The sequence below is a fragment of the Beauveria bassiana genome (genome assembly GCF_000280675.1).
Source record: "Beauveria bassiana ARSEF 2860 unplaced genomic scaffold BBA_S00068, whole genome shotgun sequence".
NCBI classification, from domain to species: Eukaryota; Fungi; Ascomycota; class Sordariomycetes; order Hypocreales; family Cordycipitaceae; genus Beauveria; species Beauveria bassiana.
In genome coordinates this window covers 28426-51738 of record NW_007930903.1, presented here as the reverse complement: position 1 = coordinate 51738, position 23313 = coordinate 28426, and the positions used below count along the sequence as shown (strand labels likewise).

The 23313-nt window shown below is 53.5% G+C and overlaps 7 protein-coding genes across 7 annotated transcripts; 4 read left to right on the top strand and 3 right to left on the bottom strand.

The window, feature by feature from the left end:
• Positions 1-730: 730 nt before the first annotated feature.
• Positions 731-2062, bottom strand: BBA_09798 (2,6-dihydropseudooxynicotine hydrolase; the record flags this gene model as incomplete). The annotated part of the gene is made up of 1 exon (XM_008604895.1): positions 731-2062. One exon carries the CDS (start codon positions 2060-2062, stop codon positions 731-733), a length of 1332 nt encoding a protein of 443 aa, XP_008603117.1.
• Positions 2063-2509: 447 nt separating this feature from the next.
• BBA_09797 (C6 zinc finger domain protein) lies at positions 2510-4258 on the top strand (the record flags this gene model as incomplete). Its single annotated transcript, XM_008604894.1, has 1 exon — positions 2510-4258. One exon carries the CDS (start codon positions 2510-2512, stop codon positions 4256-4258), a length of 1749 nt encoding a protein of 582 aa, XP_008603116.1.
• A 228-nt stretch (positions 4259-4486) lies between these two features.
• BBA_09796 (uncharacterized protein) lies at positions 4487-5068 on the bottom strand (the record flags this gene model as incomplete). Its single annotated transcript, XM_008604893.1, has 1 exon — positions 4487-5068. The coding sequence occupies one exon, from the start codon at positions 5066-5068 to the stop codon at positions 4487-4489; it is 582 nt and encodes a 193-aa protein (XP_008603115.1).
• Positions 5069-5579: 511 nt separating this feature from the next.
• BBA_09795 (tricarboxylate carrier) lies at positions 5580-6841 on the top strand (the record flags this gene model as incomplete). Its single annotated transcript, XM_008604892.1, has 3 exons — positions 5580-5683; positions 5808-5941; positions 6018-6841. 3 exons carry the CDS (start codon positions 5580-5582, stop codon positions 6839-6841), a joined length of 1062 nt encoding a protein of 353 aa, XP_008603114.1.
• A 5414-nt stretch (positions 6842-12255) lies between these two features.
• BBA_09794 (protein kinase (Lkh1)) lies at positions 12256-14668 on the top strand (the record flags this gene model as incomplete). Its single annotated transcript, XM_008604891.1, has 6 exons — positions 12256-13209; positions 13266-13347; positions 13411-13758; positions 13807-14269; positions 14317-14404; positions 14459-14668. 6 exons carry the CDS (start codon positions 12256-12258, stop codon positions 14666-14668), a joined length of 2145 nt encoding a protein of 714 aa, XP_008603113.1.
• Positions 14669-15522: 854 nt separating this feature from the next.
• Positions 15523-17310, top strand: BBA_09793 (uncharacterized protein; the record flags this gene model as incomplete). Its single annotated transcript, XM_008604890.1, has 1 exon — positions 15523-17310. One exon carries the CDS (start codon positions 15523-15525, stop codon positions 17308-17310), a length of 1788 nt encoding a protein of 595 aa, XP_008603112.1.
• A 376-nt stretch (positions 17311-17686) lies between these two features.
• BBA_09792 (metallo-beta-lactamase superfamily protein) lies at positions 17687-21718 on the bottom strand (the record flags this gene model as incomplete). Its single annotated transcript, XM_008604889.1, has 6 exons — positions 17687-20372; positions 20483-20670; positions 20887-21062; positions 21127-21274; positions 21328-21476; positions 21541-21718. 6 exons carry the CDS (start codon positions 21716-21718, stop codon positions 17687-17689), a joined length of 3525 nt encoding a protein of 1174 aa, XP_008603111.1.
• Positions 21719-23313: the final 1595 nt, after the last annotated feature.

Sequence of the window (23313 nt, the reverse complement as noted above, 5' to 3'; positions counted from 1 at the left end):
GATATTGTCGCGCTGACGTTCTTGGCACCCTGGCAGGCTATTACGTAGTAATTATTGAATGAACACACCGTACGGCCATCGATATTTGGGTCCAATTAGGCCATGATTCCGATTGAGTCCCAGGCAATTTGCCTACATGTGCCCGCACCACTTTGCCAGTGGGTGCTGTACATGGCGGCAACCATCACGCTGCAACGACCACCATACAAATACCACCAAAAAGGTTAGATTTTTATATCTACTATAACACTTTAAATACTTAAAGATAAATTCTAAATAAGTTTAGTACTTTAAGCTATACTTTAATTACTAAGGTTTATATAAGATAGAATCTATTGATAATTTAGATGTTTAATAAAGTTAAAAAATAGTTTTTTTAAGTTTTTTCTTCTTTTTTTTTAGTTTATTAATTTAAGAAAATAAAATCTTAAGCTAACTCTTATAAACTATATACTAGAAATTATTAAAGATCTACTTTAATAAATCTATTTTGGCGTACCGTAACAGGGAACTTGAAGGAACTATCTGTGGGACAATATTCATTTGAGGAACCAGAGACTAGCATGAGAGCGTCAAGGAAATCTTCCTGTTTGGTTTATTAATTAGTCATGGTGGATACTACCAACTATAGTATATATCTGCGTTAAAAAGAAAGTAAGTCCAAGTCATCTCCAAGGAATCCAGTCGGCCCTCGCATGCGAATCACGCAGCACGTTCACCATAAGAAGCTCTATTTGCAGTCGCCCTTGCCCGCCTTACCCAAAGTCTTGTTCAGCCAGGCATGGACCGCCCTCGAAAGCTCCTGCCCAGCGCCAGTCTGACAATGGAAGCCAGCAGCACCTTTAAAGGTATGCAGAGTAGCCCAGTCACCGAGCGCGTCCGCCACCTTCTTCGGCTGCCCAACATAGCTGCTCTCTAGCTCGGCATCGCCGACGAACACGGGCATCTTGATCTTGCTAATAAAGGACGCGACGTTGTACTGCTTGATCTTGGTGAAGAAGTCAGAGGGCGAGTGCGTGTGGATCGCCCACAGGCTGTGGTCGATGCCCCAGGCGGCGCCGGTGGGGAGCTCTCCGGCCTCCCGGGCCGAGAGAAGCGCGTCATCAAACTGCGAGTAGTTTCCCGCCTCGTAGATGGAGAGCATTTCGGGCGATAGCTCCCGGATGTACGCCTCGTAGTTATCCCAGACGCCGTCGATGAGGACAGTGGCCGCCAGGCGGGGCTCAAAGGCCGCGACGCGGGCAGCCAGGTAGGCACCAAGGGAGTTACCCACGAGGACCATGCGGTTCTCATCGACGACGTCCTTCTTCTCCGAGAGAAGGTAGTCTACGACGGGAATGCCGACCTTTTCCCAGTTAGGAATGAAGCCAAGGTCCTGGTTGCGGCGCACAGTTGGCTGGCCTGGCCCTTCGTAGGTGATGCAGTTCCATCCCCGGGCCAGCGCGGGCGCGACAAAGTTCTGGTACGAGTCCTCCTGCGCGGCGTCGAAACCGTTGCCGATAATCATGGTCGGCAGCTTGTCGTCCTTGCTGTCGGAAGCAGCGTACCAGATGGCCTCGACGGTAAAGTTGTCCTGGGTGGCCGGGATGCGGATGCGCTTGCCGGGGATAGGCAAGGCAGCCAACCCCTTGTCAAACGCCTCCATTTGCTCAGCCCATATGCTGTTGATGCGCGGATCACTCCAGTTGCCGTGGAGGTAGGCGTCAGCCCTGCGGAAGTACGACGCCGCAGAAAGCCACGTGTCCCTGACATTGATAGGGTCCGCGGCATTATCTGGATCTTGAGCCTGAGCCCTGGTGTCGGTTGCGAGCTTATAAAAGACGTCGACGAAGGACGTCATGTTTCCGGCTTCAATCTCTTTGGCAGCGCCGAGAATAGGCCCGACGTCGCCTCCTCCGGTGATAGACTCGCCGAGGGCAGTGAGCAAGTCAAAGTTAAATGTCGAGTCATTGCTCAACAGCAACATGGTACTGTTGGAGGTGTCAAAGGCCGCCGACGCTAATCTGGGCTGCAGCAGAGCTGTGAAGATGGCGCCGGTGTAAGTGGAGGAATGTAGCTTCATGGCGAAATATGAAAGAAGAAGTGGGAAAAAAATTTGAGTGACATGTAGAGTCGTTTGTCGCCTTTGACATGAACTGTTGCTTCTGAATAGCTTTTATCTTTCTTTTTTTGCTTCCGTCTCTTCGCCTTATATACTTGAGTCTTCCTCTTGCATGTACACAGGTAGTCGCTACCTTGAGGCGAGGTCCTGCGTAAGCGAGGCGCGTCTCGGACTAAACCGCATCAAGTATGCGTTTTGCGAGGGCGTCTTTCCATTGGTCATTGGCTTATTAGCACAGTAGCGTACTCGGCAGCCTTGTTGGGCCGTAACTATGACGAAACCACCGCTTACCATGGCCCCCCATCCACAGCAAAGCTTACATATTTTAACACACCCGCCCATCGCAAACTGATTCCTCTTTTCAGCATCGTCGCTGTCGCTGTCGCTGCCGCAGGGGACAATGTCGTAATGGTCAACCGCGGACGCTCCGAAGGCTGCATGACGTGTAAGCAGCGCCGCGTCAAGTGCGACGAGGCGAAGCCCAAGTGCCGATCTTGTCTGCGCCTCGGGTTTCGCTGTCGAGGCTACAAGCCCAAGTTTACCCAATTCAAGTTCAAAGACCAGAACCACAAATTTTACACAAAATCTAATCACAATGTTAATTTCCGTGGCGGCTGCGATGTCGTTGGGGCTGCACCTAGTTTGCGCGCATCGGCCGAGTCCAACACTCAGGATCGCGAGGCTGTGAACGCATTATCTCTGCAGCGGCTCTCGGAGCCAGAGAGCGCTGTGCCATTCTTTCTCGGCCACTACGCCAGCATGGGCCGCGACATGGGATCGACGCGCGGCTTCTTCGAGATGCTCGTCCCCGCCTACGCTTCGCAGCGGCAAGAGTCGGCGCTCTCGCTGGCGGTGTCGGCGTTGGCGTCAGAGATCTTGTTCGTGTGGCGGCAAGACGCGAGCAGCTTCCGCTCACCGCGAAAGTCTTATTCTCGGGCCATTGCACGCCTCTTGACCGCAATACAGGATCCCATAGAGCGCAGTAGGCCGGCAACTGTACTGGCCGTGCTGGCACTGCAGACCTACGAGAATGCGTCCGCGATATACCATCTTCGTCGGGCGTCGAGCACTCACCACAACGGCGCCGCGTCTTTGCTCTTGTCTATAGACGCGGATGGCATGGACAGCACGGCACGCGCCTACCTACAAAAGTTTATGCTACATACCGAAGTTTCGACCGCGATACGGCAGAAACGGCCGCTGAAGAGTATTGCATACTCGTGGATGGGGAGCAAGGATACAAGCGCCGTGCCGGATAACCCTAGCTCGGCGCTTGATGCCATAGGGGCGTTCTTTGCCGAGCTTCAGGCCAGCTACACGCAGTTGATGACGCAGGGTGGTTCTACGACGTCGTTGGACCGTGGTCTGAAAGAATGGAGGGCCGAGGCCGTGAGGCTTGATGCAAAGCTTCAGGCGTGGGCGGAGACCGTACCGGATCACTGGAGGCCACTGAGGCTCATAAGCGGTCGGGATTTCGACTCGTCGATACCTGCCTACCAGTCCGTCTGCGAGGTGTATCCGTCATGCCAGATTGCTAGCGTTTGGAACCTTTGGCACATCCAACGTCTCCTGCTGGCCAAGATGATGCTCGGCTCTCTCAATGCATTCCCAGATCTAAATTGCTTTGGTTTCGCGTACGGGCACTTCCTCGGCGACCCAATAGAACTTTCCACCTGCCAACAAACATTGCAGGAAGTGGTCGACCGCATGTGTTACAGCATACCTTTCCATCTCGGCAACCGAACCACGCGGGTCAGCCTCACAGATTTCACTGACCCGACGATTCTACTGCCCAGCGACTGCTCGCTGGAAGGCGGCACACGACAGGACAGGAGTGGTCTCTTTGCGGGGATATCGAGGGATGACCATAGACGCCATGTCATTGCACAGGGGCCATGGCGCGTCATGCATCCGCTGAGTCGCTTGCTCACGCTCTTCTCGGAAGATGGCGGCGAGGTGATTGCAAGCCTTCTCAGGCCTGGGCAGCGGGACTGGGTCCGCGATCAGTTCATACGTGTTGCCACGTTGCTGCACCTTCCATCGCATTCCAGCCATGACATGGAGAGATCTGAATCGTCGGGATGCTCTGCAGATGCAAAGGCTGAGAACCTGGCCAAGGAGATTAGAAAAGGCGCCATTCTCATGAGTGGTCCATAAGGACGCTAAATAAGCTGTGGTGCCTGGCTCCACCGGTTCACGGAGGCTGCGGTGAGACCAGTCGACTGGTGGTCCTGAAAATGAAGAGTCCCTTGTAGATATATACAAAGCATCTGATGATAAGTGATAGCTGGAGATCCGTCATGATCAACTTTCTCCAGTGATCGGGCCAAGATGATATAGTGTCAAGATAGGATATAACTAATAGGTGTTTCACGGGTTCCTCACCTATCTTCCAACTCGTTTCAGCCATACTGACAAGTCAAATTCACCAGCCTCTAGGTCATTCAGATTTTCTGCGAACAAAAAAACCCGACCATGCTGCTCTTCAGGTTGGTTCCCATCGGTGTGGAAGATCCTACAAGCTTTTGCGTGGTAGTTGCACGTTTCATAATCAGCCAGCCTCCTAGCATGCTCAACACTTTCGACATGGTACGCAGCACCATTAACAATGGCGTTCATTTCTCCATCGACGATAGCAGGATACTGGCCCCAGAGCTTGCACGCATATCCGACTATCTGTGCTGATCGTAATATCGGCTCGTGGTCCAACTGCAAGATCTCCATAAGCATTCTGGGATCCATCAGCGTGCCGTAAAAAAAGTATGGGCCAGTTTGAAGTTTGGAATAATCTATACGCCGGGGCGGGTTTGGCGACATGTAAGACCAGCCCGGTGGCGCGTTTCTTGTTTTCAACACAAGCTTGGACGTCTTCGCATCTGCATTCTGGGCAAGGGAGGGAAGCGGCGGCGGAGGTGGTGGGGTAGGCGTCGGCGCTTGAGTTTGATCCTGACTAGCAGAGTTGTACATGCTGAAGACTTTATTGTGATTGTGTCAAAGGTAAGAGTTGGTGATGAGGGAGAAGGCATTGGCGGAGTCTGGCCCGTCACAGCTGCAGGCTGCATTTGGTGTTACAAGGGGCGCCACGTGCGAGTTATATGATTTTTTAAAAAAATAACCTGCTTTTAATTATGTTAGTAATGGTATATTTTACTGGTTTAATATTTAATATTATAGATATATTCTCATAAAAGCTTAGTTATGTAGTCTAATGTTAGGTCTAATTCGTCATGGCACACTTTTGCCCTGTACTACCCTGATCGGCCGACATCGGCAGCGGGCGGCTAGCATAGGCAACATAAAATTGATTGACCTTTGACCACCAGCGCATCTGCTGCCTTTTGAACGACTCACTCTCGTCCAGAGCCCAATCGCCGCCGCCTGTCAAAACGAGTGCAAAGGTCGGCCAATTCTCAGCCGCAGACAGCTCGGTCAATTTATCGTTGCAAACGAAACAACAGCTGACTCGCGGGCTTTGACAATGTCTGCCTCACTCCCCGGCGATCGTGAGCTGCCGCGCTCGCAGTTTGACCTATCGACATACTTTGGACGAGTCCAGCATGCCATAACATTGACAGACCCAAGGTGCGTTGCCACTGCGAGAGCAGCTGTTGCGGTTGCCACGCACTGCGCGAATGGCCGCCAGCAGCAGACGCCCGACCCCCCCTTTCCACGACTGGCAGCTTGCTAACCTCTCATTTCTCTGCAGCACGCTCTTTGCCGGACATTCGGGCCTCGAAAATGCAAAGCAACTTGTCACGAAATACAAGACGGGCGAGATCAAGGAAATGACCCCTGATCTATGGAAGGCCAAGAAGATTGTCGACTCGACCCTGCATCCTGGTGCGTACAGAAGCGAGCAAACGACGGCTTATAAAAACCGATCATACAGCTAAAAAAAAAACCAAAAAATGTATAGATACGGGCGAGCCAGTGTTTCTGCCTTTCCGAATGTCGTCGTTTGTCCTGTCCAACCTCGTCGTGACTGTTGGCATGCTGCAGCCCGGCCTGGGCACGGTGGGCACCGTCGGCTGGCAGATTGCCAACCAGTCGCTCAACGTGGCCGTCAACAGCTCCAACGCCAACAAGTCGTCGCCCATGACGACGGCGACACTGGCCAAGTCGTACGGCATCGCCGTGACGGCGTCGTGCTCGGTGGCGCTGGGCCTAAACGCGCTGGTGCCGCGGCTGCGCGTGGCGCCGTCGACGAGGAACATTCTCAAGCGCCTGATTCCATTTGCGGCCGTCGCGTCAGCCGGCGCGCTCAACGCCTACATTATGCGCCGCGGCGAGATCGCCACGGGCATCGACGTGCGCCCCGTCATCTCGGAGGCGCAGAAGCAGCAGCTGCAGGCCGAGGGTAAGTCGGAGCGCGACGTGCCGTCGCTGGGCCGCAGCCAAAAGGCGGCCAAGCTGGCCGTGTATGAGACGGCAGCGAGCCGCGTCTTCAACAACAGCCCCATCATGATCATCCCTGCCATGGTACTCTATCACATCCAGGAGAAGCAGGCGTGGTACAAGCGGCTCATGGCCAAGCAGTGGGTGCAGTCGCGACCCAAGGTGGCGATGCTGGTGCCGATCGGCCTCAACTTGGGCCTCATTACGGTGGTGTCGTTTGCGGCGCTGCCGCTGGCGCTGGCCGTGTTCCCGCAGCAGCAGGAGATTAGCGCGGATGACTTGGAGCCCGAGTTTCACGGCAAGGGAGGCGACGGGGGCAAGGTCTGGTTCAATCGTGGTTTGTAGACGATTGAGGGCGTGGCCCGGTCAAAAAAAAGTCAGGGACTAGCGATGTCATGGACCGCGCGGCTTAGACAATAGAAGACGTTGGCTTAGTTTATGTAGATTCCATTTTCGCATTAGAATAGCGACGCAGAGTAGTTGGGAAACATCTTAGAGCTTAATACTACATTTGGACAGAGATGGTACGGTACGACTAAGAGGTGGTTGAGAGATAAGCCACGCCAGCCCATCTAGTATGCAACTGCGATCAACCTAGATAGTAGTCACCCAGGTACGATGATCGAAAGCGTGATGGTGAAAGACGCCCTAATGGTTGCATATTGCTAAAGCGTTTGGGCATCAGGCTTGGCCGAGACGTGGTTCCAATGCAAACGAGAGGGGCGCGAGCCGGGGGAGTTACATCGGCGATGGCAGCTCGGCAGCAAAAGCCATCTCGTTTTTTTTCCCCGTGTGCATCTGATTTGGGTCATGGTTGGGCTTTTGGCGATAACTGGGCCAGCCAGTTGTCCGCTCCCTTAATGGGGGGGTATTTTCCACCTTTTCGGCGAGGAACGGTTGGGCAGGCCGTGGTTGCAGCCAGTGACACGGCAAGCGATGATGAGTGAACGAGGTAGGGCGGGCAAAGAAACAAGCGAGGCGGCCGCGGGGAAATACCGCGGGGTGCTGCTTGTGGCAGCCGGGCGAGCCGGGTCCCGGACTAAACACGCTGGCCATGTGAAACGCAGAGGAATGCCGGGCTATTGCAGTCAGAAGGGTGAGTATTTGCCGGCATTGCGGGGGCTGAGAGAGAGAGAGAGAGAAGAGAAGGGCAAAGGGCACATGAGTTAAAGGTCGCTTTCTGCAGACCGCGTACAGAGGCTAACAGTGGCCTCTGCATTATTAGCAATGGCGGCGATGCCGAGAGGGTGTTCGCCGAAGCAGCATATAACTCGTATAATTCTGACTAGAGTTTGGGTCGAGAACGGGTATGCTGGTCTATAGACGACGGACATAGAAGATGTAGAGTGTTGGGAACAACCGTAGCGCGTGCCATGAGTAATGTATTCATCTATCGATTTGGAGTGCCATCGATGGCTTCTTTGGGCTCTACTTACAGCGAGGCCATCATGCTGAGCATCCAACTCAAAGGCCGGCAGGCATGAGACAAGAGTACACAGAGAGAGAATGAGCAGGTACATATATATACATATATGATAGAAGCTCAATGAATCAGCTGTTATGCATCCTCATCTCGTTAGCGGCGAGTAACAAGTACGGGGGAAAAAGAGCGCAGCCAAGCGTGAGCGGTTGCCGTTCGTCGAGTGGGCATGCTGAATCCCCAGGGTCGTCTTGATGAGGGAGGGTGCCATGCCGGGCAAATCTGCTGCAGCATGCAGATAATACGGGAGGTTATCTCGGCCAAAGCTCATCGCTAATCACTTCTTTTTTCCCCGGACTCACTTGCAGCGCCGAGGGGGGGCATGTTGGCTGGTCCTCGCTTGGATGGCCATTGTTTTTGGTGGAGGGATATACACCTGTGTGACGATGGCTCTGTGTTTTTGCTGGTTTTCTCATGTAATGTGATGGGAAGAGCCAATACATCTTGGTTGAAAAAGGCAGCTCTTTAATCCCAACTCTCCCCATATCCTCGAAACCAAGCTCTATGAATCTGGTCGGGACGGATTTGTGCCGTGCCACTGCGGGGGTTAACCTCGCGTATCGTGATTACTAGGAAGGTTCGAATTGATGCGCATTATGACTCCAGCTACGATAGTGACCGACGACAGGTGCATCGTAAAGTAATGAAGGTGGTATGAAAGATTGTGGCGGGGTAGGCCTATGATGCGTTTAGATGAATATGGCGCTTCAGGGTCCAGGCGGCTGCGAAACGCATCTACTCGAGTACGACTGCTTGCACAGTTGCACAGCAACAATGAGTGCGGCATCACTGACTAGATGGTCTGTGGCCTAGACGTGCACTGTAGTGCTAATGGGATGGCAAAGACAGGTCGCGATGCGGGGAGCGAGCACACAGATGTAGGTCCCTTGCAGCCGTCTTCTAATGATTATGCATTTTGAGTTTTTAGCTGCAGTTCATCTTGGTACATGCATGGGCTTGGAATTATGAACACTGGTTGACGTTGGCACTGGCAACACACTAACAAGGTAAGTGCGATGCTGTTGATTCCCTTGGACAATTGTTTTCCCCTCTTGGCGAGACCAAGTGACGGTTAGGTGAATGTGGCTGCATACAGTGAGTGGCACAGCAAGTGATGAGTGAGAAACGAAAGGGATGGGGCAAGGAAAGAGGTAGCGAAGAGCGAGGCGGGGAAGCGAGGTGAAACAGAGACTGCCAGTGCGTTATGCGTGAACCGGGAGGAGTTGATGCAATCCCATTGGGTGGGAGCCTTGTAAGAATCATGGTAGACGAATGATGAGGTTCGGCGGGCCGTTGCGGGATTGCGTGAACCTATGTGAGTGCAGAGTGACTGTTAAACCGGTTGTGAGATGTTTGACTGATTGTGAGATGTAGACTGTCAAGGGCAAAAAGGGCAGAATGGGAAGAAGAGTAAACGGAAATGAACCATAGCAGAGGGCGCAAAGAGATGATCATGATTTATGGCGTGCTTTGATTCTTGCAGAAAATATTGAGACACGAGGCGTGTTGACAGCGTTGAGCGCCAGGTGTTCTGTCGATTGTGAGTGGGTGCATCCAGAGGTTCCAGGGCGCTGGGTCTGGTCTGGCGACTGCCGGCAACGGAGGGGACAAGACAAGGTCTTGCCGCCTTGTTCGGCCTCGCAGGGCTCACAATAGCGGGCTTGGAACTGGCAAGCCCTTTTTTTATTGATTTTATCTTAGCCAAGCCTCTCAACTTGACTTTTGTTGCGCGTTGAGTCGTGGTGACAGCATAGCAGTGGTAAAAGTAAAATTACGAGATGAAAGCCCAACGGGCAGTGACCCAAGATGGGGCGGCGGTGGTGGTGGTGCAGGAAGCAAAGATTCGGGTCGTTGCTGGATTGGAGGAAAATGGTCAGCTGGTTGTCCCCTGTATAATGCGTGTTTTTGCGGGACGGAAGAGGAATGGGGGAGGAAAGAAAAGGTGAATTGTGATGAACCGATGAGCCGAGTCGTTTGCGTGCAGCACTTTATTCCGTTTATTCGGAAGAGCAGGAAAGGAGCGTTTGCAAGACGGCGACGTTGCAAGATGAAAAATAGACGAGACAAGGCCATGACATTTTTTCATTTGTTTTTTGTATGTTCAGTAAGCAACTACATCAAAGAGCCAAACATCTGTAGCCTCACCTGGCAAGAAGCAAGACAGACAACAAGGCCAATTGTTCACATTGACATTGATTCATGCGTCGATGCTGGACCACCAACGGGCCGCGCCTACATGACGCCTGCAGGCCCCACTCCTCCCGCTGTACAGCACCATGCCGCAGGCGGGTTGGCGGGTTTCGCGGGCGGGCTAGTGTCAGTTTTAGCAGCCAGTTCGGTGAACGGTTAAATGGAGTGAGTTTGCCAGTGCACGTTTCTGTTCGCTTGATCAAATGCCATGCACCATTCAGTTTCACAACGTGGGAGTCGATGTGTGGGTAGCAAGGCACGCCATCATCCGTCGCCTGGCTGCAGATCAAAGGAAAACTGCTTTGAGGCAGCTGGCTGGCTGGCTGGCCATGACATGTATTGAAAGCGAGAAGGCGAGATGACGCCAGCAAGCAGGTTACTTGACTTGGTACTTGACGACAAACGGTCCATTGTTTCTCACCGCATCAGGTGGATATTCACATGATGGCGCAGAATTTTTTTTTTTTAAAAAAAAAATCTTGGTGCTGAAGAAAGCTGAAGCTGGAAAAATATTTTGCCATTCATTTCTGTCTAAAAAAGTTGTGCGCCTGTTTCCGCAACGGTTTGACGGGCTGGCATACGCCACATCGTGTGTCAAGTAGAGAGAGGCAAAGGAGAAAAAACCCACCACCACTCGCTCATTATTGATGCTGTGGTCTTTTATCACAGCTACCACCAGCACAAGCTAACGAAGATTCTTAAAAGATCTAAGATCGATATTAATTTGATTTATAGTCTATAGCAATCTTTTCCAAAAACATATCAGAATATTTTTTAGAAGTGAGCTGCCTTCTCAAAACCGGTCGGTTTTGTTTGGGTACCCCACATGGACCCTTCGCTTGGTACTGCACTTTGGCGTGCGTGCATGCACTCTCTCCAGTGCGCTTACAAGTCCTCCCTGCGGTCGCTGCACCGTCAACGTGCTCACGAGATTCAAGATGCCCCGATTTTGGGGCTCTTTCCTCTTCGAGATGCTTTCTCTTTGCCTTTTCTGTTTTCTTTTCTGGCCATAGGCTTGAAGCGCTGGCCAGTAGGTCGGGTCTCGTCTGTTCATCTAACCCTCTTACCCTCCTCTTTTGGCAGGCCACCCACCCTCCCAGCGCCCCTCGACACATTCATTCCACACAGACTGGCCCTAAAACATGCAGCCATGCCCGCCCCCTCCCCCTCATTCTGTCAAGTGGTTTGTTGATGTCTCGTAGCCGCCTGCTTAAACATCCCTGGGGTAGAATCAATGCTGTCGGCCACTGTAATTTTCCTCTTGCCTTTTTCCTTGATTAAATTGCTATCTGAAAACTTGCTGCAAGCGGATTCGCAAGGTTGATTGATGTTGATGATGCTTTGACAGGTGACGTTTTCGCTTTAGCCACCGTTGCCACTACAACTGCCACTTGTCAGCTGGCGAACCTTTTGGTGAGCAAATGGCCTTGAATTCTGGTCCGCTGCCCACGCTAGCCCGCTAATAAAGATGGCACTGCTACCAATCCAATGATCCAATGTCCAATGATCCAATGACACCCATCCGAGCCAGTAAAATAGACAGCAAATACCTCGTTCATTATTATAATAAAGTGAACACCCAAATAGTTACCAACGTAGGTACCTATGCAGGTAAGTTCTAGCATTTGCCCCGGCCCTGCAGCCACCAGCACAGCACACCACAGTGCACCTGGGCAAACATCCAATCCAGTCCCATCACATCACCGCTAGACTGCCATTGTGCTGCCACCACCAGCCAGCCCATCTCAAGGTCACAATTAGAATTGTAAATACTCGCCTTATTTCACCACCAATGGCTATGCCTCCTCTTTATTCCTGCTACTTGGCACCTCTCGAATGCCTCCCTACGTAGTTCCCAGCAGCATCAGTCTCCCACACCATCCCCAGGCCCGTGCTTGCCCTGTTCCAGTTTCCCAAAAATAATCCCCCCCAGTTCTAACCAGGCATTTTGACTCGGACTCTTCCGGCTTCATCTCCAAAACTTTGTCCTTTCAACGACATTTGGTCCCTCTTGACGACTCTCTGCTCTTCTCGACAAGCACAATTCAACAGCCTACACAAACTTGACTGCAACGGCACCACTAGCGGCATGTCGACGCCTGCGACTGCCGTGGCGGCCACGCTCCCTCACTACCACCATTCGCGCCATTACCACTCACCCTACGCCGCTCATCAACAACAGTATCCGGCTTCGCCAGCCTACCGTTCTGCTGCTCCCGTCGCCACCTCCGGCGCCCTTCTCCCTCCCTCTCCCGCCGTCGCCGGCACCGCTCATCTGCTTCCCGCCTACACCCGCCCGAGTCCGCTGCATCTGCGTCGCCATCACGTCGACGACCCTTCCGCCCCGACTCATGGTCTCCTGGACCACCCGCCGCCTCCCCCTCCCCATGCTTACCTCGATCCGCCCGGCTACACCTCGGCCACCCGCCCCGACGATAGTTTTGCTTCCAACATGTCCAGCGCTACAATGACGGCCACGGCCGAGTCTCGCAAGCGTCGCCGCTCGAAAGAGCCCGACTGGAACAACTTCTACCGCAACGGCCTGCCCAAGGAAATTATAGTCATTGACGACACCCCAGAGCCAGAGGCCAATCAAGGCCGTAAACTCACCCACGGTCATACTACCAGCAGTCACATCATCACTCCCGATGGTTCTATGCTTCGCCACCAGCAACTGCAACAACCGCAACCGACCAAGCGTCGCCGTCGAGACAATCCAAATCCTCCCGTCCACTACCACATACAGCCCGTCAACGGCTCCCACGCAACCCCTCCACATCACAACATAACACCAGGTGCCTCGACCTTGTCCAGCGACGGCCATCGATCCACCGCCCATACCACTGCTGCCACTTCATTATCTTCGAATGGCTACCCCGGTCCCGTTACTGCCCCGCTCAAGAGGAAGCGCACCCGTCAACAGGTCGCAATCGAAGCCAAACGCCGCGACATCGAAGGACTTGGCCATCCTTTTGAAGCCTATGTCCCACCACCATACCCGCCTAAAAAGGCCGGCGACGTATATGTTCGAGTTGTTCACGACGTATGTACACCCTCTGTCAAATTATGGCTGTGCATATAACGCTAACCGTCTGCCAGCCTCAGCCATCCAAGAGTGTCAAGGTTGACGACGACGACGGTCATTACGTCGTCGAACAAGACGCCGACCTTACCGACAAGTGTAAGACGACCCCCCAGACCCGGACTAGTCAATCGATTTAAACCAATACTGAACCAACATCAGATAAAATTAAATGTCTCCTTGGCCAAGGTACTTTCGGCAAGGTCGTCCAGGCCCGCGACCGCCGGCGAAATGAGGCTGTCGCTGTCAAAATCATACGCTCAGTCCAAAAATATCGCGACGCTTCACGCATTGAGCTACGTGTCTTTGCCACACTGAAAGCAAACGACCCCACAAACAGGAACCGCTGTATACATTTACGAGACTGCTTCGACTATCGCGGTCATATATGCATCGTCATGGATCTATTAGGTCAAAGCGTCTTTGATTTCCTCAAAGGCAATCACTTTGTTCCTTTTCCTAACAGCCAGATTCAAAAATTTGCTCGCCAACTTCTTACCAGCGTTGCTTGTACGTACCGTATCTCCCGAGTTAGCGCTCGTCACTAACACCTGCTAGTTCTTCACGACCTCAATTTAATACATACAGATCTCAAACCTGAGAACATTTTACTTTACGACAATTCATATCAAACTTTTACATATCACAGAAAAATTCCCTCCGCCTCAACAACGATTGATCGGCAGGCCACACAAAGGCGGGTGTTGCTCGACACTGAAATTCGACTAATCGACTTTGGTTCTGCCACGTTCGAGGACGAATACCATTCGTCCGTTGTATCTACTCGTCACTATCGTGCCCCCGAAATTATCCTTGGTCTCGGCTGGTCTTTTCCTTGCGATATATGGAGTATAGGGTGCATTCTCGTCGAATTCTTCACAGGTGATGCCCTATTTCAAACCCACGACAACTTGGAACATCTTGCCATGATGGAAGCGGTTATTGGCCAAAGGATAGATGCTCATCTGGTCCAAGCCGTCAACAAAATATCCTCTCGGACAGGTAGCAATCCTGCTTCCAAGTATGTCCCCCTGGACGGTTCCTTTGGACATCAACTAACACTAGCAGGTACTTTAAACGACTCAAACTGGACTATCCAACCCCAGATACCTCGCGAAGCTCAAAGCGTTTTGTTAGAGGCATGAAGAATCTCGATGTATGTCTGCCAACCTGCCGAAGCGGGCGTTGAAACCACCACTGACCATATCAGAACACAATCCCGAAGAATACGACATTCTTTAAAAACTTTCATGATCTCCTGCGGAAGATGTTCGTCTACGATCCTTCACAGCGCATAACAGCCCGCGAAGCACTGAACCACCCGTGGTTCAAAGAAATGGCGCCTCCCGACGACGGAACAGAGGCTGCCAAAATTCGAATGGAAAAGAGGCGCTCGGGCCAAGGCGGCCAAAAGGCTTAGCGGCTTGGGAACTCTTGGATACTTGCATATTTGCTATGACCAATCTTTGAATGATGATGGAGGAGTTTTTTGACCGGCAATTCGACGCCGACTGCATTCGGTAGCGAGCGTTGCTGCTGGCAATTGGCAGCCAGCAGCTGCTACAGTTACTCGGGCGTTCTATGAACCCTACTCCCTGCATTTGCTGCACATACTACTTTCATTTGTGTTATTCAGTCATGTACCACTGGTGGACACCATTTCTCTTTTACACTGATTACTTACGATGACACGACGCTTACTACCGTTTTTTTTTTGTTGAATATTGTGCCTCGACGGCAACGCACTGAAATGTTCCCTGTGTTCTTTTTTTTTTTTTGGACAAGGCGCGACATGGTCTTTCTAACACATGCATATGGACGGTCCTTTGATGTTGAAAAGGTTCGTGTTGGCGCGGCGGAGTTTGATAGGAGGTGGCCGGCAGAAATGTTTCTGTATGAGGAGTTTCCGCACGGCATATACTATTCACTTCTGAATAAATAACAAAGATCTTCATTGCGTATGAGCGCAAAAATCTTTGTACCGTTGTACTGCTACATCTGGCATTTTCTGAGATTTGCCGTTTCGCACGTGTTGTAAGGCTACTCCGTACGACCGCCAACAATGAATGCGAAACCGTTCAAGAAAGACAGTTCCGTTTATGACAACCAACATGGAACTTGTTGTCACAAATTATCAAACAAAATGACGTGTTCTATCTGTATAAGTATTTGCTGCCTCTCAACTCAAATAGATGCTCAACATTCATCATGCTTCATTTACACGCACTAATATATTCCATCCTCTTTGGGGGTAAACCCCGTCCAAGAAGCTCGATGCCACAGAATAATACTATTACTACGACCACGACGCCCGACACCGCCGCGCCCTTTGTGGCCCTCAAGCAGCCCGCCGTCGAGGCCCTCGCGCGCATCCTCTACTTTTCGCGCGCCACCGCCTCGCCGCCCAAGACGGACGCCGCGTGCCAGCGCTGGCTGCGCCGGCAGAAGCGGCAAATTGCCGACCTCGACGAGACGTCGCTGCGGCGCCCGCGTACGCTCTCGCTCCTCGGCGATGTCCTTTTTCGTCGCGGCGGCGCGTTGGCGCGGCGGCGGCGGCCGCCGCAGGAGACGACGCTAGAAGCGGAGGGCGCGGCGGCGCTGTGCCCGAGCCACAAGAGGCTGGACCTGCGCGTGTTGATGGCGCTGATGGCGCTGGTCGCGGAGGAGGTGACGGTTTGGACGGAGAGTGGGAAGGAGAAGAGGTGGTGGGATGAGCGAAATAGGAGAGGAGCAGGGGAAGAAGAGGAAGAAGAAGAAGAGGCGGCGGTGGAGGTCTGGCGGAAGAACATGGCCAAGATTGCGGTGCTGTGGATGGGGAGGAGGCGCTGGGAGGACGAGATAGGCAGGAGCATCGGGGAGCTGGAGGTGCCCCCGTGCGCGAGGTACCGCGGCTGCTGCGCGGCGTGCAAGCTCGCCGTCGTGGGCGGGTCGGCCCAGTTCCTAATGGATCTGCGGACGGGCCTGCTGGCGCGGCGAGAGCTCGCGAGGGGCTTGCAGGACGACGACGAGCCGCCGCTGCTGCGCATGGTAGAGGCGTGGATCGACGTGCGCTACACGCGGCGGCGGCAGCGGTTCATGCGAACCGAGAGCGACATGATGGTGAATCTGCTTGTGCGGATGCAGACGAGCGGCGGCGGGAGCGGCGGGAAAGTGAGCGGTGGTCGCGGCGGTGGCGAACAGAGGACAAAGTATACACAGTTTAGGGGGTGGCCGATGCCGGTGATGCAGGTAAAGGTGGATGAGCTGATACGGAATGCTGCTGATGATGATGATGATGACGATATCGAGGAGAATGAGTATGGACGCGGCGCGGCCACTCAATGGCGGAGGGGGAAGAGGATGCCGGAAAAAGAGGGGCACTTGCAGTACCTGCCCGCGAGCCCCCGCGCCGTTCCGGAGCCATGGACGGCGCGCCGCGGCGGCACCGCGACGCACAATGCGAAGAGAGACAACGCTGACTACCGCCGAGCACCACCTCCTCTTCCTCGTTCTCCTCCTCCTCCTCCCCACGTCGAACCGCCCTGGGTGACCCAAGACTACGACCCCCCCGCGGCGGCAACGTCTCTCGCCGCCGAGCCATGGCACGCCGACTACGACGACTGGTCCATTCGCCGGCAGTCGACGTGGTCTTTCTCGTCGTCCTCGGCCACCCTCTCCGCCATCTACGACGCGTACCACACTGCCCCCAAAAGCACGACGACGGTGGCGACGAGCCTCTGCGCGCCATCGCCCCTTTTCACGCAGCGCGGAGCAGCGGCGGCGGCGGAAGCGCCTCGCTCGGGTGCGGTTTCGCCACCGTCGCCGTCTGTGTACAGCCCGGTACAAAAGAGTAGTCGGAGTGCTGCTGCTGCTGCTGCTGCTGCTGCTGCGGCCACTACGCCGCGCTGGGGAGCATCTGCAAGGTCGACGAGGCCGCCGCTGCCGCTGCATCAACGACGGCTACTGAGCGAGATTACGGTACCGAAACGTGCCAAGACGGCAGCAGCGGCCCTACGGCCCCCGCCGCTGGTGATTGTGCGCGATCCGATGCAGAGTGTGCGTTTGGTTAGTTCGACGTTTTAGCTGGGAGTGCGACGTCCGTCGAAAAGGCGGAGGAGCACACACAATTCACAGTGACAGTTTCTGACGATTTCTCGTATGCTCCAGACTGCAAACAAGTCCGACGTATGGTCGGATTGCGCCCGTCGTTTTCGATAATGGCAAATGGACTCTGCTGGTTATAGTAGAGGTCTCGACTCGTGAAGCGGAAGCGGATGGACTAAGTAAGCATCAGCGGGCTCACCAGAAACAAAAAAGACGTGTTTGTCATGCACAAATGTTAAACGAAAAGCCATAGTGATGTAAAAAAAAAAAAGAAAAAAATGCACGAAGTTCCGCCGTCTATTGGGTATATACCAGAGTAGATTCAAGTCTATGAAACAGATGCAATCAAACATGTTTAGGCATCAGTCGCCGTTTTGGCCAGGACCTGCGCAATCGCAGGGACATAGCACGCCGCCTTTTGAAAGTCGCCTAGCTTGACGCGCATCAGGTCGTGCGCCAGCAGCACCGACTGCTCCTTTTCCTCGCCCCGCGCATCGCCCTCGATGATGGGCTGCAGCGCGTCCGCCTTGCCGTATCGCTGCGAAAAGTGCGTGAGCAGCGTGCGGCGGGCCTGCATCTCGCGGGCCACGCCCAGCGCCTCGCTCATGGTGCTGTGGTTCTTGGCCTTGGCGTGGTCCTGCTTGTCGTCGCCAAACGTGCACTCGTGCACCAGGAGGTGCGCGCCGCGGCACGCCCTCGCAAACTGGCTCGACGGGCGGCAGTCGCCGGACCAGGCGATGCGCAGGCCCGAGACGAGCTCGAACTCCGTGGCATAGGAGCGCCAGCAGTGCGGGACGGGCACGCGGCGGATGCGTCGCAGGCCAAAGGCGTCGGGGGCACCGAGCCCGCCGAGCTGCTCGGCGGTCGTGACATCGCGATGTGGGCCGACGCAGCTCGGGAAGCGCAGCCGGTGGAAGCCAATATCCTCGACCTGCGCAATCTCCTCCAGGACGGCGCGGTACCGGTCGATGCAGCTCACAGCGAGGAGTGCGTCGCTCTTGTCGGCGAGCGCCTGCTCGTACCAAGCTTTAATGGTGCTGGCCATGCCAAGGTGGTGGTCCGCGTGCAGGTGGCTGACGACGATACAGCGCAGGTCGCGGAGGACCGCGGCGGTGCCCTTGGGGCCAAACAAGCGCTTGATCTGGCCGAGCGTGCCTTCGCCGCAGTCGAGCAGGTAACTGCCGATGCCAGGAACGCGAATTAGAGTGCCAGATACGTTGCGGTGCTTGTTGGGCACGCTGGAGCCTGTGCCGAGGGCAGTGATTTCGGCATCGCGGTTGGGGATGTCGGCTTCTTGACGCTCAATGCGTGCGAGAAACGCCGGGTCCGTCACCTTCGCCTTGGCTTTTTGGGCGAGCTCGATTGCCTCCTGGTCAACCGCGTTGTATGCCAACTGAAGATCGGTAAATGATGCGACAGGACCGTCGTCGTGGAGTAGGCGCGGCATGAGCTGGGACCTGTGACCTGTTCTGCCAAGCTCAAGCGATGGGACATTGTCGGGAACTGCGTAGTCGACAGTGTTGTCAAAGGCGACAAACGGGAACCGATCAGGATCGACGCGGCGCAGCTTGGCGAGCGTCTCGGCAGAACTAGAATTGCTAATCATGTTGGGACATGTGTTGGGAGAGCACAGGACATGTTTGATATCCGGATGGGCCTTGATATATTGCTGGATCTTGGGATCTGCCACGATGCCGTCGCCAAGAACCCAATACATTGTTTTGACTTCGGCCATGATTTCAGCGTTTGTCCACTCGGGACGCTCAAAGAATGCGTCCAGAAAGTCGCGGCTGCTAATATCAGCGACAGCGATACCTCTGCCGGGCTGACGCTCTCCGAGTACCATGTCGGGAGTCACGACAGTGCCGCTGTCTGTCGTTACCGTTTCACCGGCTGTCAAGAGCTTGAAGCTTTGCGGCTTCACACCAAGATCCTTTGCTGCCTGGGCATTGAACTTGCCACGTCGATCGTGACACTTCATAATGTAGCTCATGGAGGTCTCGGAGTACGACGTTGGCGGCAGTGCGCCATTTGAGACAGTGTTGATGCCAATCAGGTCGCCCTTGGGGTGCACGCTATTGGCATCAGGAAACACCCAGGCCTTGGCTGAACCGCTAAACGACTTTGGCGCATCGACGCCAAACGGGCCATTGTAGCGCCGCATGCGGTTCCCCTCTACAACTATTGCGTCGTCGTCGGGTTTTAGCTCGTCGATGCTCTTGGAGATTAGCATAGCATTATCATGGGCGCCGGTAAACATGATTTTCTCCAAAATCCACTGTGCTACGGAGGGGTCTGACGGCTCCGAAGCTGGTTTGCATGAGCCGCTGCTCGCACTGTCGCTGCGCGGCCGCTTTGTTGGGCTGCTCGAGCGCGCCCTCCGCACCGGAATTTTCCACACACGAATCGACTCATCTTCCCAATCCGGGGCCGTCAGCGTCGAATCCGCGGCGCGCGGGTCCTCTCTAAATTCAATTACGCGCACGTCAATGTTCTGACGGAAGATGGTCGGCCGCGCCGAGGCGAGAATATGAGACAAGTTGTCCGCGCCGTGGACTGTCACGCCCTCGTTCCGCAGCTGGCGTAATAATTTTTGACCCTTTTCAGCACGCTCCGAGTTCATCGTGGCACGAGCCTCTTTGGCGGAATCGATAGCACCGCCGACGCTCAAAAGATAGCCGATCAGGCCGCCCATTTGCGACCAGCGAACAGGACCAGAAAGGAAAACGTGCTCCGTGCCGCCGAGGTGCAGTTTGCGACATGAAAAAGCGCGCTGCGTGCCCTCGGGCACCTGGCCAAATACGTAGGAGCGTTTCTCGTGGTGCACGTATATGCATGTCCCTGGTGTGTCGGAAGTTGGCACCAAGGCCAGCTCGACCTTCGTGGTCATGATTGTGGGATCCTTTTGGGTTTTCCGGTGTGATGGTCTGTCCCCCAGGGTTGAGTCTAGACGGGCAGATCTTGGAAAGAATGTCGGAAAGCGTGCAGTATATGAGTTCGGTCGTCGGGACGCGGTAGCTGCCGTGCGGCGAGCGAAAAATCTAGTCAAAATGTCGTGAGGACAACGGGATCTGAAGTGAAGAGCCAGGAGAGGAGATTTGCGTTGTAGGATGCCGCATGGTTCCATGAGAGAGGCGAAAGAGCAAAGTACGATGCGTTAAAAGGAGAGTATGAGGAGCGGCATGACAGGCATCGGAATTGCGGGTATGCGTCACAGCAGACGTGAGTGAGAAGGAGATGTGAAGATACAGTCATCGGCGAGGCTGGAAAAAAAAAGTTGGCTTGCCTGACAGCCTCGACGTCTTTGGTGGGGCTTGGTGTCTCGCTGTTGGTGATGGCCTAGAGGTTACCTAATTATTCTGTTCTTAACCACGACAGAGGGTAGCGCTAAGGAAGTCGTCTTTCTTGTACGAGACTAGGCTTCTCTAAATATTTATTCGACGAAAGATTCTAGTGAGAATTTCATTACCGTAACATAGGTGTGCCACCACTGGTTTGGTCCCTTGACTCTATGCTTGAATCAGGAGTCAATGGCGCGTTAGAAGTGTGACTCACGAAAAAGGGATGCCCTAATAAATCTGCCAGAGGAGTCCGTCCGTCCGGGTTCGTGACAATCATTTCTTTTAACAAGTCAATAAATGCTTGCTTCCTCCCATCAAGCGGCGAGCTAGAATCAGCTTCCTGATTTCTCCAGGCCTCATCCCGGCTGCAAAAGTCCCCGTTGTTTGTTCCTGGCAAAATTTTAGTGCCATGTTCTAATACTCATAGTAGCCAGGGAACGAAAATACAACATACCGTTACCATGCCCGCTTCTAGTGTTCCAAATGCCGGGCCAGGCATCGGGTGGAGGCCCGCCAAGTTGAACCGTTCGGAGGATAAAATCGTTATGTGACCCCCAAGTAGAAATGAGTTCGTAGCTAGTCTTGTAATAGATCTGGTATATCTGCATTGGCGTCATTAGCATCACAATCATAAGAGGTACCAGCTGCCGCGTACTGTGCACCCAACGGCCCATATATCCGCTGATTTACTCCAGACAGACCCAGCTCTGCCCTCGGAGTCGTCGTAAACTACAACCTCGGGGGGGCGAATCAATTTCGGCGCTGCCCCTGGCAAAGTTGTGAGCTTCTCACTCGTCCTATGTGCTATCCGGATTGAATCGTGGGGTTAGTGAATTTTACGGACAGAAGGTTTTTTGTATCCGCATACCTCTCCCAAAATCCAAAATTTTGATACACATTGTCGGCTCTGCTGGGAAAGACTTCATCATGTGTAAAAACTCTGCCATCGATACGCACGGGGTAACATAGGGTGGCAGAGAGCGCATTGAGGTTGATGTGTCGCGTGGCACTACAGGAATGATTTCAGGGCTGGCGAAGTATTCCATGATGTCGTCTTGGCTGAACTGCTCCAACTGGGGGAGGGCGACCCCGAAGTTGGCGAGATGTGGATCTGCAAACCATCAGCTTCTTGGCCATAACCGGGATGTGCTGTTGAATTACCTCCATGCACTATGCCTTGCTCATGAAGGAAAGAAAATCCTTCTAATACTTGGTATATGGCTTCTGATGAGCAGTGGCTCAAGACATCTGGATCGCTCAATGGAGCTATGACTTCGGTTACTAAACACTCGTGGAACCCATTCGGCCCCTTGATAGTAAACACGTCAAGGAGTTGGATAATTCTTTCAAAACCGGGTTTTCCTTGCCCAACATTACGAAGCTCGGACAAAAGAGCTGCTTCATTGCCAAGTCCCGGAGCGTCTGTGCCGAGGCAAATCTTGAGCGAGACATATCGTCTAGAAACGTGGTCAATTCATCGGTTCGCCTAGGTATTCATACATTCATACTTGTCAGTTAGGTCCCGAGCGAGCCAAACTGTGGCAAAAGCTCCGAATCCGAGCTTCAGGAGAATGCGGTAGCGCGGCACTCTGTCCTGATTCCCTACACTGGTGCCTGGCCTCGGAAGGACATCGCCAAGAAGGACCGGATGAAACCCGTTGTGTTTATATTTTGTCAGGTCTTCAACGACCTTCTCATCCCCGGTGAACAAAAACAAATCGTGCTGGTCTGGCATACGATGAGGATCGTCCATACCAGAAAAACGCGACCTAATCGCAGTGTAAATTTTGCTGGAATGGTTGAGAGAGGTAGAGAAGCTTGGCTGGTCGCGATGATTGTGTGACAAACACGGGGGTTGGCGGACTCTGAGAAATGCACTCCCACTCAAGGGCACTGGCAACTGGCGAGTGTGTTTAGAAAAGTGGGGGGTTCAGACTGGAACATGATACCTGCTTACAGGAGTGATATCTATAGCCTTACCTACCTACTTGCTACCTACCAACCTACCTATAGGTACACCAACTTTTTGTTGGGTGCTGTAGGTCCCTTGGTACCCGAGAGAAGTTCAAGGGGCTGATAGCGAGCGAGCCTACGTACTGTTGCGTGTGACCCGTGGCTCGACCACGTTTACATCTTCATAAATCCATCTTCCCTGACACGTATGCTGTAATATCAGGGGGTATAGGCGCTAGAAAATCTGCGGCGCGCCCATTTCTTGAGCCTATAACTCAACAATATAGCAAGGATTAAGGTATGTACAGTGGTGGGTATAGGCGAGTAGGTAGCCTGGTTTTCGCGCCAACTGGCTGCATACCAAATTACGGGCGCTAAGCAATCGGCCAACCAGACCAAGCGAGTTTGTCGCTCGGCAGCATTACAGATGGAACACCATCCCTGAAACGTAATACTGTCTACTATAGGAAGAGTAGGCAGAAAGTGATAGGATGTCATTGACGAGTTCGTTCAAGTAGGCGCTACTAGAACAAAGCTCGGCCAATCGTGCTGACAGTTCCACTACCATTGACAGACAACCAAGTTAGAATCAGCCCATCCTCTATGATTAGAATAGAAATGGGATTTGACGTTTCTTTGGAGGCTTAGATGATATATACCAAAGCTCTGAGACTATTACTAGACATTT